At 32.3% G+C, this 15,016-nt stretch overlaps 2 protein-coding genes across 4 annotated transcripts in view; one reads left to right on the top strand and one right to left on the bottom strand.

Moving 5' to 3' along the window:
* The window catches only part of LOC112601030 (mucin-5AC-like), a 51,819-nt gene extending 47,682 nt beyond the window's left edge, over positions 1-4,137 (top strand). For both annotated transcript variants that reach the window (XM_025348424.1, XM_025348423.1), the window contains one exon: positions 1,240-4,137. In XM_025348424.1, the coding sequence (XP_025204209.1) occupies positions 1,240-3,763 (2,524 nt within the window). In that variant the 3' untranslated portion in view covers positions 3,764-4,137. The remainder of the gene's footprint in view (positions 1-1,239) is intronic.
* A 108-nt stretch (positions 4,138-4,245) lies between these two features.
* On the bottom strand, positions 4,246-8,566 carry LOC112601034. Of its 2 annotated transcripts, none has more exons than XM_025348433.1 (2): positions 8,202-8,566; positions 4,246-5,963 (listed from the first exon to the last, which is right to left on the bottom strand). In XM_025348433.1, exon 2 carries the CDS (start codon positions 5,893-5,895, stop codon positions 4,450-4,452), a length of 1,446 nt encoding a protein of 481 aa, XP_025204218.1. In that variant the 5' UTR covers positions 5,896-5,963; positions 8,202-8,566; the 3' UTR covers positions 4,246-4,449. The 2 variants fall into 2 exon arrangements, with proteins under 2 accessions (XP_025204218.1, XP_025204219.1); XM_025348434.1 differs by lacking the exon at positions 8,202-8,566 and adding an exon at positions 6,304-6,531.
* Between the last annotated feature and the right edge of the window lie 6,450 nt (positions 8,567-15,016).

Here is a 15,016-nt window from a genome sequence, read left to right as displayed (position 1 = left end):
TTATTATCAACCCAATTACAATACACCAGATATTGTTAAAGATCAATCACCAACATTTATAACTCCTATTGAACTACAAGCTCCCACATTTATAACGCCAATAGAATACCAAGGACCAACTTTCGTTACTCCAATATCCGTCACTCAAGCACCATTAACTGATGGGAACCCTCCACCAACAATAGTTATTTTGGAAGATATAGATACGGCAGTAGAACCTCCGTTAAGTGATCCTATTGTAGAGCAAGATTCAGCAGGTGCCGGGGGTTCTGGTGCAGCCGGTGCGGCAGCGGTTGGTGCTGCAGCTAGTGCAGCAGCGATCGGTGGTGCAGCTGGAGTCATAGGTGCAATAGGCGCAGGAGCTGGGATAGCTGCTGGGGCAGCTATAGCTGGAGGAGCAGCAGCGGCTGCTACGGGAAATGTCGGTGGAGTGGGAGATGGGGGAACTCTTACACCAGCAGATGTAGTGCAATGCCGGGCTGCTGGCGGCGCTTCAAAAGTGTGTTCCGAGTTAATAACAACTTCATCATCTCCAACTACAAGTAGTTCTAGTTTTATACAATTTTTGGACGACTTAATATATCTATTCACATCATTTAATTTTATCGGGCCATTGATTATAACTTTTTGGTCTATTATTTTTCCGCCTATGTCTATTATTTTGACCAGTGGTCTAGGTGTAATATCATTTTTGTTCCCTTGGATATTGCCAAGGATATGGTTTGGTCGTCAGCTCACGCATACGTTTAATATCAATCAATTTAAAGAAGGTTTTGATAATACAAATAACTACCATCAGCCATATTATTACTAATATTATTGTAGTTGTAAAAATATTTAAATACTTAATCTTTAATTTCTTTTAAATAATTGCAATTTTGTTCATTAGATTTGTTTCCTTTTCCTCATTCGTGTGTTCAGCGATTGTGGGTGTATGTCTTATTTAACTGTATTTACATTGCTTATAAAAATAAGATTATTTTTAACTATTATTAATAGTTAGTTTTAATTTTCAGGCTGTGACATCGTTATTAAGATATTTTTGTACAAATTAGTATGATAAAACTATACGTTTTAGAATAATTTATTGTAATTTATGCGTATAATACATTGTTATACGGTATAACTAGATCAATAAAATATAATCATAATATTGTAATCTGACTTTTTTCGTTCAATTCCAAAGTTATTAACCATTATATATTTAAATAAACTGAATAAATTAATTTATTCTTATAGGAAAGATGATGTGGCAACACCGATCGTTGTGTTTGCATCAACAGCTGTCGATACAGGGGATGCCCGTGCCCATACTACTAAGCCACCGCTAATGGATGATTCTGTAAAGTCAGTCAACGATCAACTTCTTCAAACGTCCACATCCAGCAATATGGTTGTATCTTCGGAAATTAGAACAGTTCAAAAAAACGAATCACCTTTAAAAGGAGAAGCTGTCCCTGTGCTAACTGATGAAGATGTACATGCTGTAGGCCCATACAGTTATAAAATATCATCAGATGGTTCCACAAGACCAACAGGAGATCTGTCTACTTGGATTCTATTAGGTGGTGAATCTTCACCGGCACCATTAAATATGGCTACAATTAAGAAAGTACCTAAACCAGTTGATGCAACTACGTCTTCACTCTTACAATCATACGAAACAAGCACTACTAGAAAAAGGAAACCTACAACTGAAAAAATGACTACTACTAATTTACCAGTCACCGAATCCCCGATCAAGCTACAAGATTCAAAATTTAAAAATAAGACACCAATCATTGTTGGAAAAATACCAACTACAACAACAATAAAAGATAAAGTTGAAGAGGTTACAACACCTCTTTCTGAACTACCCCCATTGGACAATAATACGAGATTTGGAACTCCTGTTGTAACGTTTCCTCATGTACCACCTAGACAGAGACCTTCTGCAAATAATACTAAAAAAGCAGAAAAACCGTTAACAACAAAGATAACCTCTACTGCCGTCGTTATTTCTAAGCTTTCAAATAACACAACGCCAGTATATTCAACTACTGTACCTACGATTACTAATTCTACATCATCTTCTTCCACAACAGTTTCAAATCTAAATGTAAGTGAAATCGCAGAAAATGTCACAGAATCAAGTAATTCTACTACACAGAATACTTCGTTAAAAAAGAAAAAAAAGAAGAAGAACAAGAATAAGCGCAAACCAGTTAAAGTTTCAAATGAAGACGCTCAAAGTAAAATCGATGAACAGAGTACTAAAATTACTCCAGGACGACCATTATCAACTAGAATTTATAACTATTTAGCACGTGAAGTTATGCCTAATGTTGGAGTCGGTTTAGTTGGTTTGATGTTAACTGCTGGTTTAGCTGGATTACTTTTGTATTCACCAATAGGAGGAGCTGGTATACCTTTAGTACCATTAAGACGTACAGATTCTCATGCACATGGTCATAGCCATGGACATGGCCCTAGTTATGTTCCTCCTGAAACCGATAACTCTCAGCCAGAAGAACAAGTGTTTGGTCAAGTGCTATCTGGAATGTCTTATGGTCATAATCCATATGGTAGGGAGCGTCCTGACGCAATTCCTAAGTACAAGTCATCTTATCAACCATCTGAATACCCAGCCGTTCATGATGTACCAAAATATAATCCACACGACCCTAATAAATATTCTACTCACGATGTAACAAAATATGCTGCAGGAGCCGATACAACTAAATATTCTACACATGATGGAACCAAATATGCAGTTGTTGAAAGTACTAAATATTCAGGCCCAGACAGTAACAAATATTCAGCTCCAGACACATCAAAATATTCGACAATTGACGTAAGTGCTACTCCAAATAAGGCACCATATACTTCTTTGGATGCATCTGAAGGACCAGCATTTGAACAAATGCAAGACAGCCAAGATGAGACTTACCAAAATCACCATTACGATGAACTCAAATTCGATTCGTCTAATGCTTATGAACAACCTAAGTATCAAAGTACATCACAGGTGAAAGGAGTATATAAAGAAGATCAATCGTCCTTTGATGCACCAAAATATCCAGGCTATGTTCAAGATGTACCTAAAGAAGAAGCCGTAGCTGTGAATTATAATTTTGATAATCACCGAACAGATGATAAAGATAGTTCTACTGCGTCATCATCAGATCCTACGTTTTCTGCACTACAGGGTATTCCAAAATTTTATGAATCAAGTGTAAACCCTGAACAAATATCTGTAAATGTACACCAAACTATGAAGATGGAACACGGACCTCGAAGTTTAAGAATAAGGCGTCAAGTAGACGAACATAATGAAATCGATGCCCAATTACCAGATGAAACCACAGTAAAACCTACCGAAAAACCTATTGATATTGTTGATAAGAATACCGAAAATCAAACAGACGGTGATATTACATCTTCAACAACTACGTTTACATCAACTGTTTCAACCAAAATATCTGACTCTTCAGAATCACCTCCTATGAATAATAATCAATTTTCATTAATGGATCTATTAAGAAAAGTAGCTGAAGTCAAATTGAAAATGGGAATTGAAATTTTAAAAAACACAGCAGCTAGTTTTACACAATATGTGAATGCTATCCAAAGAAAAATGACACATATGGTTAGGAATCTACAAAAGTCCAACGACAGACAACAATCAGAGAACAAACAGGAACAAAACGTCAAATCAGATTCAAATGTATCCGATGAGAAACGAGAACGAAGATCAATTAGACATAGGATTTATTCAAATTAGTTACTTTTAAGTAGAGTTAAAATAAGTTTGGTGATATGATGGGAATGTACAATGAAATGGGGAATTTCTCTTATAATATTTTCAAGACCAAAAACTTCAACTAAAATACTTCCATACAATGTTCTATGGATTATTTCTAGGCTCAAGTTTTAGGATCTACAAACATATTGTAAATCAAATTGATTTATAATATGTTTTTGAGAGAAAAAATAATAATATGGATTTGTATTTATTAAATATTTTAAATACATATTGACATATTGTAAGCTTAAGTGATCGGTACATTGCTACTATTGTATAGCACATAATATGTACCTGTCTATGTAAATATTAATTTAAATTTTATATTTTTTATACGTAACAATATACAGTATTTTATTTATCGAATAAATACAATAAGTGTTGATTTTTTTTTTTACTTTTACCCAAAATATTTACTTAACATCGAAATAAAATGTCATACTACGTATCAAATTAATATACAAGCACTTAAATAAATAAATTAAATACAACTGGATTAAAACTATTACATTAAATAAATAAATAATTAGTTAGTTATCGTGTAGTTACATAACAGTGCTCAAAAAGTATTAAAGGTATTGGCAACGACATCAAATAAACATTGAGCGGAACGCAAAAAGGTGACAAATGATGAAGAAAAATTACAGGTCGTTTAGTGTCAAAAATTATCTAGGATGTACGTGATGATGAAATACTACTTCTGGTCTGCTCGTAAGATCCCTGCGCTTTCGGTCCACCATCATTGGTAAAAACATTGCCATGGTAGCAGCTGGTAGCATTCCAGCGCCTACTGCAGCCAACACGGCTCTTCGCTGGTCGTTAGATTTCGCCGACCTGTCGGAAAATACTTGCACGTCATTTTCGTTTTCTTTAAGCGCTCTAGCTGCAAACTCCCTTTGTTCTTGGTCCACCGATTTCCGCGAAACGTCCACCTCGATCATGCCGTTGTGTGATGTAGTCACGTTTTGTGAATCTTTATCCGGTGGTAAGACCATTAATCGCACAGTCCTCTTAGAAGATATTGGTCGACTCACCACGTCTGCCGATCGACCAGTCATTTCATCTGATCTACTTACGGTTTCAATCGGTCTGTTGACTGTGTCAATAGATACCGATCTCCCTTGCAGACTCCTATTAGGTCGATGTGGGATCGAATAACCTTTAGTACTGGATAAAAGCACCCATTGTCCGTCTCCTTCGACTTCTGTGGGCCTTGGACCACCATAAGATGCCTGTCCATAGTCACCGTTCCATGGTTTGTGATAAGCGTCGGCGGGAAATTGCCCGGGTTTACCATCCGTAATTATATCTTGCTCTGCATTGTTCCATCCATAAAAGCTTTGTGAGTTATGAGGTGCTGACGGTTTTTGATAAGTAGACGCCTGTGATGGCTTGGACGAATAGTCGTAAGTGGGTCGAATCCAAGGGCGCTCAGTGGTCCATTCAGATTGCTGCTGTTGTGGCTGATGATAATTATTGCTCGGTCGTTGAATAGGTCTGTTGCTAGCCCATGGAGAATAGCTGGCTTGCGTGTGATCTTGGGGTGGAGGTGGCCACGTTGGGCGGTTGTTTGGTTCCCATTTTTGGATATGCGATGATGACCAAGCCATCGGTTCCAATGTGACCCAACCACGTCGATCGTCATATGGATTTTTTGGGCTCTGTTGTGGATCTACTAAATTCCACGATGCCTTGGATTTGTCTTGATTGCCACTATCATCATATGATAATATTTTATCGGACGACTCAGAATCACTATCTGCTTCACCGTAACGTTTAAGTATTCGATTTAACTCATCCTGGGTGTACGGCTTGAATGTGGCGTCGGATCCTCCTAGCTCTATTCCCGCACACTCATTGTTATCTGTGCACTCGATTGAATACTTCATTTTAGCCGGATCTGAAGCTCCAATAAGTGAAGCTCCATTTATTGTGTCTCGCCTCCATTTTATTGCACCTGCGTTCGCATCATCTCTAACGGTGAATGGCTTTGATGTGATTATATAATTAGTTTGTGTGTTTGGCGCTGAGTTATAGGACCGTGGTTCTGTATTGGCTGACACTAAGATCGTCGGCAATACAGCAACAATCCAGATGAACATCGTAAACATTTTTTTATTACAGCGGTATGTTATAAAAGATTGTTAACATTCTTTGAAACCAATCCTTTTGCTATATTCTGAAAAATAAATAAATGCATTAAAAATTAAAAATTAAAAATGTCTAAACTATGTTGTAGAGATGAAAATAATATTAAAACAATTGAGAGTAACTTTGTTTATTTCGAATGATGACCGTCAAAATATTTTAAGTGTACCTACTAGTAACTTACTTGTAAGTATGTACTATGTATAGAAAAAAGCATTTCTACTTTCCATCTCATCATTCACAATTACTATGCTAATGACTGGGTATTACTAAACTACTTTTTAATTATTTTACTTTCATAAAGTCGTTTTGTTTTATAACGATCTGTGACTGATTTTTCAAAATATCGTTCATACTTCGTAATTTATTACCTTTATATCCGTCCGTGATTGTAGGATTTGTGTACGATTTTGTAATGCGTTATTGTGAGGTCATTACGGTTATTAAAAAATAAAAAATGTTGTTTATACTTTCAGTTTTATTATGACTTTTGATGTATACTATATAGAATATGAAAATGTACTACTCGTTAACACTCCGATACTGTTCGCAACCCACGTGTCACTGTGCGAGACAACATTCGGATGGCTCGAGAAAGGATACAGTGCAATGAAAATTCGTTGGTGGGTTCACGCAGTTATTGAAGCGCGGAAACGGTGAAAGTACTTTCTATTTCTGTAACTGTAACATATTTATTCCCAGCGAAAAAAAAAAGAAAAAGAATTCTCGATCTCGTTGACTCTGGAAATTTCCAGGTTACGCCAATTAGAGGGGTTCGTTTTTATATTTGATTTAATTTGTTTTGTGCACATACGTTTCTGGTAGTAGATTTAACAACAGACAATACAGTAGAAAATCAAACGTGAATGTTAACTGTCACGTATTTACAGAGAATCTTTATGACAATAGGTTTTGGAATTTCACGAATGAATGTTCTACCCTATAAGAAGTTGACGGTCATTTTATTGTACAAACAAAAATCCTATTCAAGCTGTTTATCTAATATCTCGTATAGATATGTATATTAGGTTTTCAAATATGCGACAGTATATATAAAAATATAATACAATGAATTGCACATGCATATGTAGGTACATTAGTAAATTATTTATATTTAAATTTTCTTTTGTCATCCTAAAAAACCAAAATAAGTAGATAAACAAATAATTAAATTATAACTTTTATTTCATTTTTCTATTTACGACAAATCGTTTTTAATTTTTTTAGTTTAGTTTATAAAAACTGTTCATCATTGTTTTTTAATTAAATAATAAAAACGTATTGAAAAAATAGCACGAGCTAATTATTGCATAACCAAAACAATGCGTAACGAAAGAATTTACCTTGTAAACGGCATTCACCAATGAACTTGAACTTCATAATAATTTAATAGAAATTCTTAAATCGTACAAAGATTTATAACTGTTAATCTTGATAAATTGATATTCATTATATTGTATGAATATATTTTAAATTCTATGGGGCATGAGTCTAATTTAAGGTATATTAGAAACTTTATAATGACATTTCATAAATTATCAAAAAAAGTAAGAGTTTATTAATTTATTTAACTGTAGATATAATATTTTAAAATTATTGTTAAATTCAATATCATGTTTTGGTGAATGTATTTTATTTTTCCTAATCCAAGATAAAAAAAACCTTGTATTAATATCAACTTGAAAAAATCATATTTTTACAAAGCTCCGAATCCCAATACAAACTTTTGAAAACTTTAGTTAAATAATTATTTTCATAAGAAATGTATATACTAATAAAACCGTTGTATATAATTTACTGTATGCTACCAAAGCAAGAACATAGTCTGAGTAAAACTTGATTACAAAATAAAACTCCCTAGTTGTATTTAAAACATAAAATATAAACTCACACATGCAAATGAGACAAGAAAAACTGACAAAACGTTACTTATAACTTTATAAGTTAAACGTAAAATGTTGTCAGTTGAATGTTGCATGTTTACGTCTTTTCAAGAAAATATAAAAAATAGATAATTATATTTATTTATACGGTCATTGTATTAGTCTATCCTCGTGGAGAATCACGCGTTACAATATTCACATGACGATCGAGTACTATCGCGTACTAAGCACGGATGTTTGCCCTACAATACCGCGTAGGTACTTGTTGGGATAAATCAAACTCGGTAAAAAAATCAAAAAAAAAAAAATGCTAATAATAGTAATAAGACAAAGTCGCCACCGAGATCGATATTATATTATTATCATGCAGGTGCGCGTGGGTTTACCTTGTCGGCAGTTGCGGCAACGACGGCGGCAGTTGTCGGGAACAAGAACGGTTGCAGTCGAATCGATGGGACCGGAAGCGGCGGAAGTCCGTTTCAGCACGTCGGGCCCCGGCGGTGTGATGACTTGCAATGACACCGGTGCGGACCACACGATCAGACGATAATTTATTTATCTTATTAAATCATGCACTGACGTACCTATAAGGCGAGACTTGCGGAGTCGGCGCGCGCACGTTTGTCTGCGTGTGTGTGTGTTTGTGTGTGTCTTTGTGTGTATTATTCGTCGGCGTAGCGCCACGGCGGCAGCGGATCGGTTAGTAGCCGTTTAATAACGCACGTCCGAGGTTTTATTAGTCACTGAACGGGCGTCGGGATCGCGACTCGCGGGAGAGAACCGCCCGGACGGCGCCGACCTGTGACGGCGGGCCCCCTCGACAGCCAGCGGTGGAAAACCGTCGGGCGGACCGTGCGCCCCTCCCCTAGCGCTCGCCGCCGAGAGGGCCACCGGACCAGAACCGCAGGAAAGTTTCCCGAAGCCACCTCTCAGGATTTTTTCTCTTTCTTCCGTTGTTTATCTCAACTCGCGTTCTCTCCACGCGTAGTGCGTATGTATAATACGCGCGCGCACACACACACACACTGTCTGCGTAGTTATTATTATTATTATTTATTTTTTTAAATGCAAAAACCGATTTTCTTCTTTTGACAGTTTTCACTCGTTTGGACCGTTTGTGCGGCGATGATGACGATTGTGTGTGTGTGTGTGTGTGTATGCGTATACGCTCTCTCTCTCTCTTTAAATTTCCGTCTCTGTCGCGACGGTGGTCTCCGGCCGAGCCGCTTTCTACAGTCTCTGCACGACGTCTTTACAATACATAATCATAATAATAATATTATATTGTGCATTGTCGCGACCGCATCATTTTTTATACTCTTCGCCCTGCGCGTCACGTCGTGATCTGTTTTCCGCGTTTGCAACACTCGCACTTTTTCCCCCCAAACCGCGCCCCATCATCACGATTCTACCGGGTTTTAACGTACATTTAATTCTCCCCTCCCGTTCAAACCTCGAGTCTTACAGCTTTTTGGTCACCGTGCATGTGCAGCGCATTTCTCGCTGATGCAGTTAATGAATCGCGTCACGATAAAATTTATCGACGCCGTACAGTATAATAATGACATATTGCGTCCGAAGATGTTTTAGTGAGACTATATCATTATTATTGTACTGATCCAATGTAAAAAGTAAAACATAATTACCGTCTAAACATTTACTGTGGATAGGTGTAGAACACAATTATTACGACAGTCGAACGTATATATATCGATGTAGAACATTATATACATTGTTAAAGGTAGGTTAAAAATATTGTTAACGTTATAGTTTCAAATTATAATCATATACTGTGCAAAAATATCTGCATCCAAATCAATCGGATATAAAAATTAATTATTCTTGATTTATGATGTCTCATGTCTCATCTTATTGTTTAACTGCTACGATTTTTTTTTATTGTTTTGTGTATGTGTATGTATTTCAGTTAATTGCGCAATAAATCGATAGACATATCGAAAGGACGAGTAGAATAAGACATTCGGTTAAATTTCTATTGAAACCATTCTCGAGTTACGGAATTAGTATCGTAATAATAGTCACTTGTCATCGGAACAACATTTAAGAGTATATAGTTGTTTAAAAACCTTAAGTTCCGAAACACATAGCGGTTCAGTGAAATTATAAATTCAGGGGCGCAAGTTCAATGAAAAAACTGAAGGTGCTAAAGTCCCTATTATTTTTATTAAGTCTTATGACCATGAATTATACACTATATCTCGTTGCTAATGAAAAATTCTGTTCCCATCTATATCCAATCGCTTATTTAATAAAACCAATATATTGTAGTACATACATTAGTTCATTAATGTAAAATGAGAACTAATTAACCATAAAAAGTATACATCGTACATGAAAATGCTGATTTAAAAAATGGAAGTTATACGTACACTTCTCTTTTTCATTACTAAAAAAGAACTATGCACATTATTTTGCAATGTTTTATGTTAACCCTCCAATTTTTCAAATAAGAAGAGAGGGTTTTATAATGTAGGTCTAAAAAACCATAAAAATCATCTTTGCTATTAAAACAAGGCAACTAAATCGTATTCTCTCAAAGGTGATATGAAAAGAAACTATTTTTCATAAACTATAATCATTCTTTTAGGATTTCAGCTAAGAGAAATTTTATATAACATGCATTTCACTCATTTCAAGATAAAATTAAAGTCGTATAATTCTTGGCCGCACACAAATCATTTATGTAGTTATATACGCTACTAGTTTTTTGCCAATGCCAAAACACTTATCCACTAATCGACAAAAAGTATCAAAACCATCCATCGTGTACTTTTATTAGAATTATTACTTATACTTAGCATATATTATTACTGTAAAAGTAGATACATTGAAACAAGATTGTATGAAAAAAATGTTGAAAAGTTAGTTAAATCAAATAGGTAAGTATTTATTATTTATTTATTAACTTATTATAAAAACCACTATTCAAAGTTGTGTCTATTCACTCATCTATTTTATGGTATGTGTTATTATTGTATAGTATATTACGTAACTTTATGAATACGCGGGAGAGTTAATCTGCATGCGTGATTTCGTCGGATTTCGCTGGTCGCGTGTTACTATCGTAACGTAATTAGAAATTTAGGCATCATGTCCTAATAATTTAATCTTATTATATTATATTTCCTACGATATCACCATCTATCATTTATCATAAACGAAGCTATAGCATATAATAACGGACCGGTTGTTCGCCGCTCGGGAGCTCAGAGGTATGTAATGATAATAATGATCATTAGTATAGGTACTACCTACCTAATAAATAATCATCATCAGAACAATAATAATAGCCCAATACATGCGAAAATATAGGTTCTCTTTTAAGAATTTAAACATTCCGACTGCACTTTTTAATTTATCACATTAAAATATTATAGGTGTAATTTAATATTATAATTATGTACGTAGATCTACGCGATATCGACACGGACTTTGAACGATGAAAGTGCATATAATTTTAAACGTCATTTTTACCGTTGAAAGTTATGAATTATTTAACCACATATTATACTATTTATATCTGTATACAAATACTATGATTTTCGAATGGCATAAGAAGTAGGTACGTCATATTTTCGGCGTATACATATATATAAAAAAATATAATCACAGCATACTGTTTTTCCTTTTAGTCGAGGGCCGTCAAATGTGCTTTCTAATGAATATAAATACATTTAAGAAATAATTATAAATTATTCAAAAACCTAAATGATTTAATTTTGCCAAATTACAATCAGTTTGATAATAATAAATTTAATACTTAAAAACATAGGACTTCAAAATATCAAAATTAAATATTTCGTTTTTTTTAAACTTAAAGTCTATGCTATGAATGCCAATAATACTATAAGATAGTATAGAAAATGTCATTGTAACAAACTGAGTCAGTCATAAGATTATTCATAAATTCAAAATATTTACATTAAAAGCTGCTACAAGACAAAAATTAAAGTTCTTATAAATTTTAATGTAATTAATAAATTATATTGTAAGCATCAAACACTTTTCTTTATTTTATTTTTTATTATAAGCATCTTTAAAATACTTTTATTTTGAAGAGAAAATGTTTTAATACAAATAATAACGGTCGTGCTTAGTGTAATAATAACATGCAATTCAGGTGCGAAAAAATATATTTTTGTTTAAGCTCTAAATTAATTAATAGTATTATTTCAAACACTTAAAACCTAAGAAATATATATATATATACATATAATACGCCAATTTTCAAATAGACTCGCTGTGATGTCATGTTGTCCATCAGCTAAATTAAATTATCTACTTCGAGCTCTGAATTAACAATACTTAATTCAAAAAATAAATAACTGTAGAAATTTACTAAATATTTATATTAAAAAATGTTTAAATATGATACAGTATTCAAAATTGTTTGTCGCTAACCGTGCTCTTTCATAAACAATGTCTATTGACATTATATTATATTATTGTTGTTAACTTTTTTTATAGATTTACGTATGATTTAATATTCGTGTTTATGCAAAAGATCATTGTATCTTAATAACAAGATTTTAAATAATAATTTCCTAAAATGACTTAAAAATTACATAATTGGCATATGTTTTTATTTACATTTTAAGATAATATTTTTACAAAATTGAATATTTAAACAAAAAATTATGATTTTAATTTATTTATTATAATTCAAAAAGTTCATATTCATGTAGAGCATTGATATTTTTTACAATACATATTACTATTTACTATAAACAATGTCATTTTCAAAATATTCAGATTTGTTTTAAGTAATTAATTCTTCATTACTTCAAACCTATTTTTCCGATTCTTTGGTACGTTGGTATTGACGTTTAAGTTAAGAACACCTAATAATATTATTACATAAAATATTCAATTTTTTTCTGGTAAAATACCATATTACTAATAGAAAAATAAATTAGTACTTACTATTGACTAAACGAGTTCAATAAAACAAATAATTTAAATTATTTATAAAAATGTATACTACACCTTTTACTTAATATTAACAGAAACTGAAATTATTTCCTCTCAAAATCGTTTTTTTTAATGCAATGATTTATCATTAAATCCAAATTAAACACGTCCATTGCACTGACCTACTCAACAACGAGGTATACTCGACACCTACTATATAGACACAGTAGAGCAAATTTACTGGTTTCTTTTTTTAAGTAAAAATGTTTAATTTAATAACTAAAAACAGTTTATATAGTTCGGACATCGTAGTAACGTAAAGTTGCGCGCTTAATTTTTACGTATTATGAAATTTTTAAATCCGTCAAAATGTAATTAACGGAAAAATTAATACGTTTCATTATTATCGACTTTTATGTAGATATATATTCATATTTTGTAGACTTAGCATTGATAGTTTACATTTATCAATATTTGTGGGTACGTGTCATAAAACACTATCATCGACTATGATTTTCCTGACACAGCGGATAGTGGAACAGTAGACCTGCTGGCTGCTATCACCATTCACCTTTCGTATTAACACTGACCACGTCCAGATTAGTTGTCGTATTTAGACCAGCAAACTATCATTATTCTAGAGTTATGAAAAGGGCCAAATATTCATTTTGAAAATTATTCGTTGTCAACATACATTTCCTAATTAAATATATTAGTTGACATAATTATATTAATCAATTTAAAATAAATATCTACAATTTTATGAACAACCCATTAAATTCGTTTTATTTATTAGTATGTTTAATAATATAAAAACAATTTTATTATATTTAACTATTATTTTATTTTATGTCATTTTGACGGAAGTGGACAAAATTTTTCTGTTTCTTTGAAATCATATTGCTTATAATAGAATCACAAATTTATGCATTTTTATACATTTTTTCCACTCTCCAAATTATATAATAAATTTAATGTTGACGCAGGTCCCAACAATTTTGTTAACGGGTCGCGTAGCCAATACTAATAGTTTTGATGTGGCAAAGAAAACGTAGGTAGGTACTTTAAACATTTCAGTTTTTTAAACATTCGTTATTTTATTTAAATCAGTCAACAGGATAAATTTTCAATTTTTAGCCCCAAAATCTTCTTTGCTTTTAACATTTAAATATAGTGTTACCAATTCTAATTTAATTTTATGTTTGTTATACCTATATTGCTTGTATGTATATACATAGGTATTACTGTAGTCTGTATTAACATTTAACATGTCACGTATTGTATTTTTCATTTTACCAATTCGTCATTTATTCGTATATGAACGTTCGTTGAATTATACTATAATGATATGAACACATTTTCAACGGAATTGGATTGACATTGTGATAATAATTGTCCAAACAATTCCGTGACAATAATTATTCACTACGACTTGTGACTATAATAAGTATAGTAACAATATAAAAAGTATTTCTATCAATATTATAATCATCAAAGATAAGATATGATTACAATGTATCAAAAGAAGTTTCTAATCGATTGTTTAATTTTCTATTTGATATAAAGTATTTAAAACAACAAAAACTACTTTATTACTTTATATTGTATATGTTACATTGATGGTATTTGATAACGAAAATAATATGTTACATAACTCATTCTTTCTAATATTTAATTTAGTAAGAGTATTTATTTATTGCTTTTACAATCGTAATCAAACATTTGTTTATTTCAATAAAAAAAGTTCTTGATAAAAATAAAATATGCATAAATAGGACGAAAAAATCGTGATAAAATAATAATACTTTCAACAAGCTCAACAAACTATAAATATAACATTAACTATAGATACTAGTATGAGCAGTTAAAAAATATTACTATAAGCATTTTTATACATTAATTTTAATGGTATATTTTGATTTTAGGTTATTTCTTCAAATATAAAAAAAAAGTTTTTTAATTCAAAATTGCGTTGAATTTTTGAATGTATGTTCATTTAAACATAATTATCGTGACACCATCGCGGGACTTACGATTATTTGATTAAAAACATTTTTATTTTTTACTTATAATTTATACACATACATATTATACCTAAATAATATTCAATTGATAATTTATAATACATCATGTATAACGCACATAAATTAAGTGTATTAGACTCCAACATTATACATATAGGTAGGTATACGCATAGATATAACCGTAAAACAATGATGAAATCAAAAACCGACATAAAATGAAAAGTTTAAATGCTTAAATAATAGAT

The sequence above is a fragment of the Melanaphis sacchari genome, unplaced genomic scaffold (genome assembly GCF_002803265.2).
Source record: "Melanaphis sacchari strain LSU unplaced genomic scaffold, SCAv2.0 Contig74_pilon_pilon, whole genome shotgun sequence".
NCBI lineage: Eukaryota > Metazoa > Arthropoda > Insecta > Hemiptera > Aphididae > Melanaphis > Melanaphis sacchari.
This window is presented reverse-complemented; position numbering and strand designations above follow the sequence as displayed.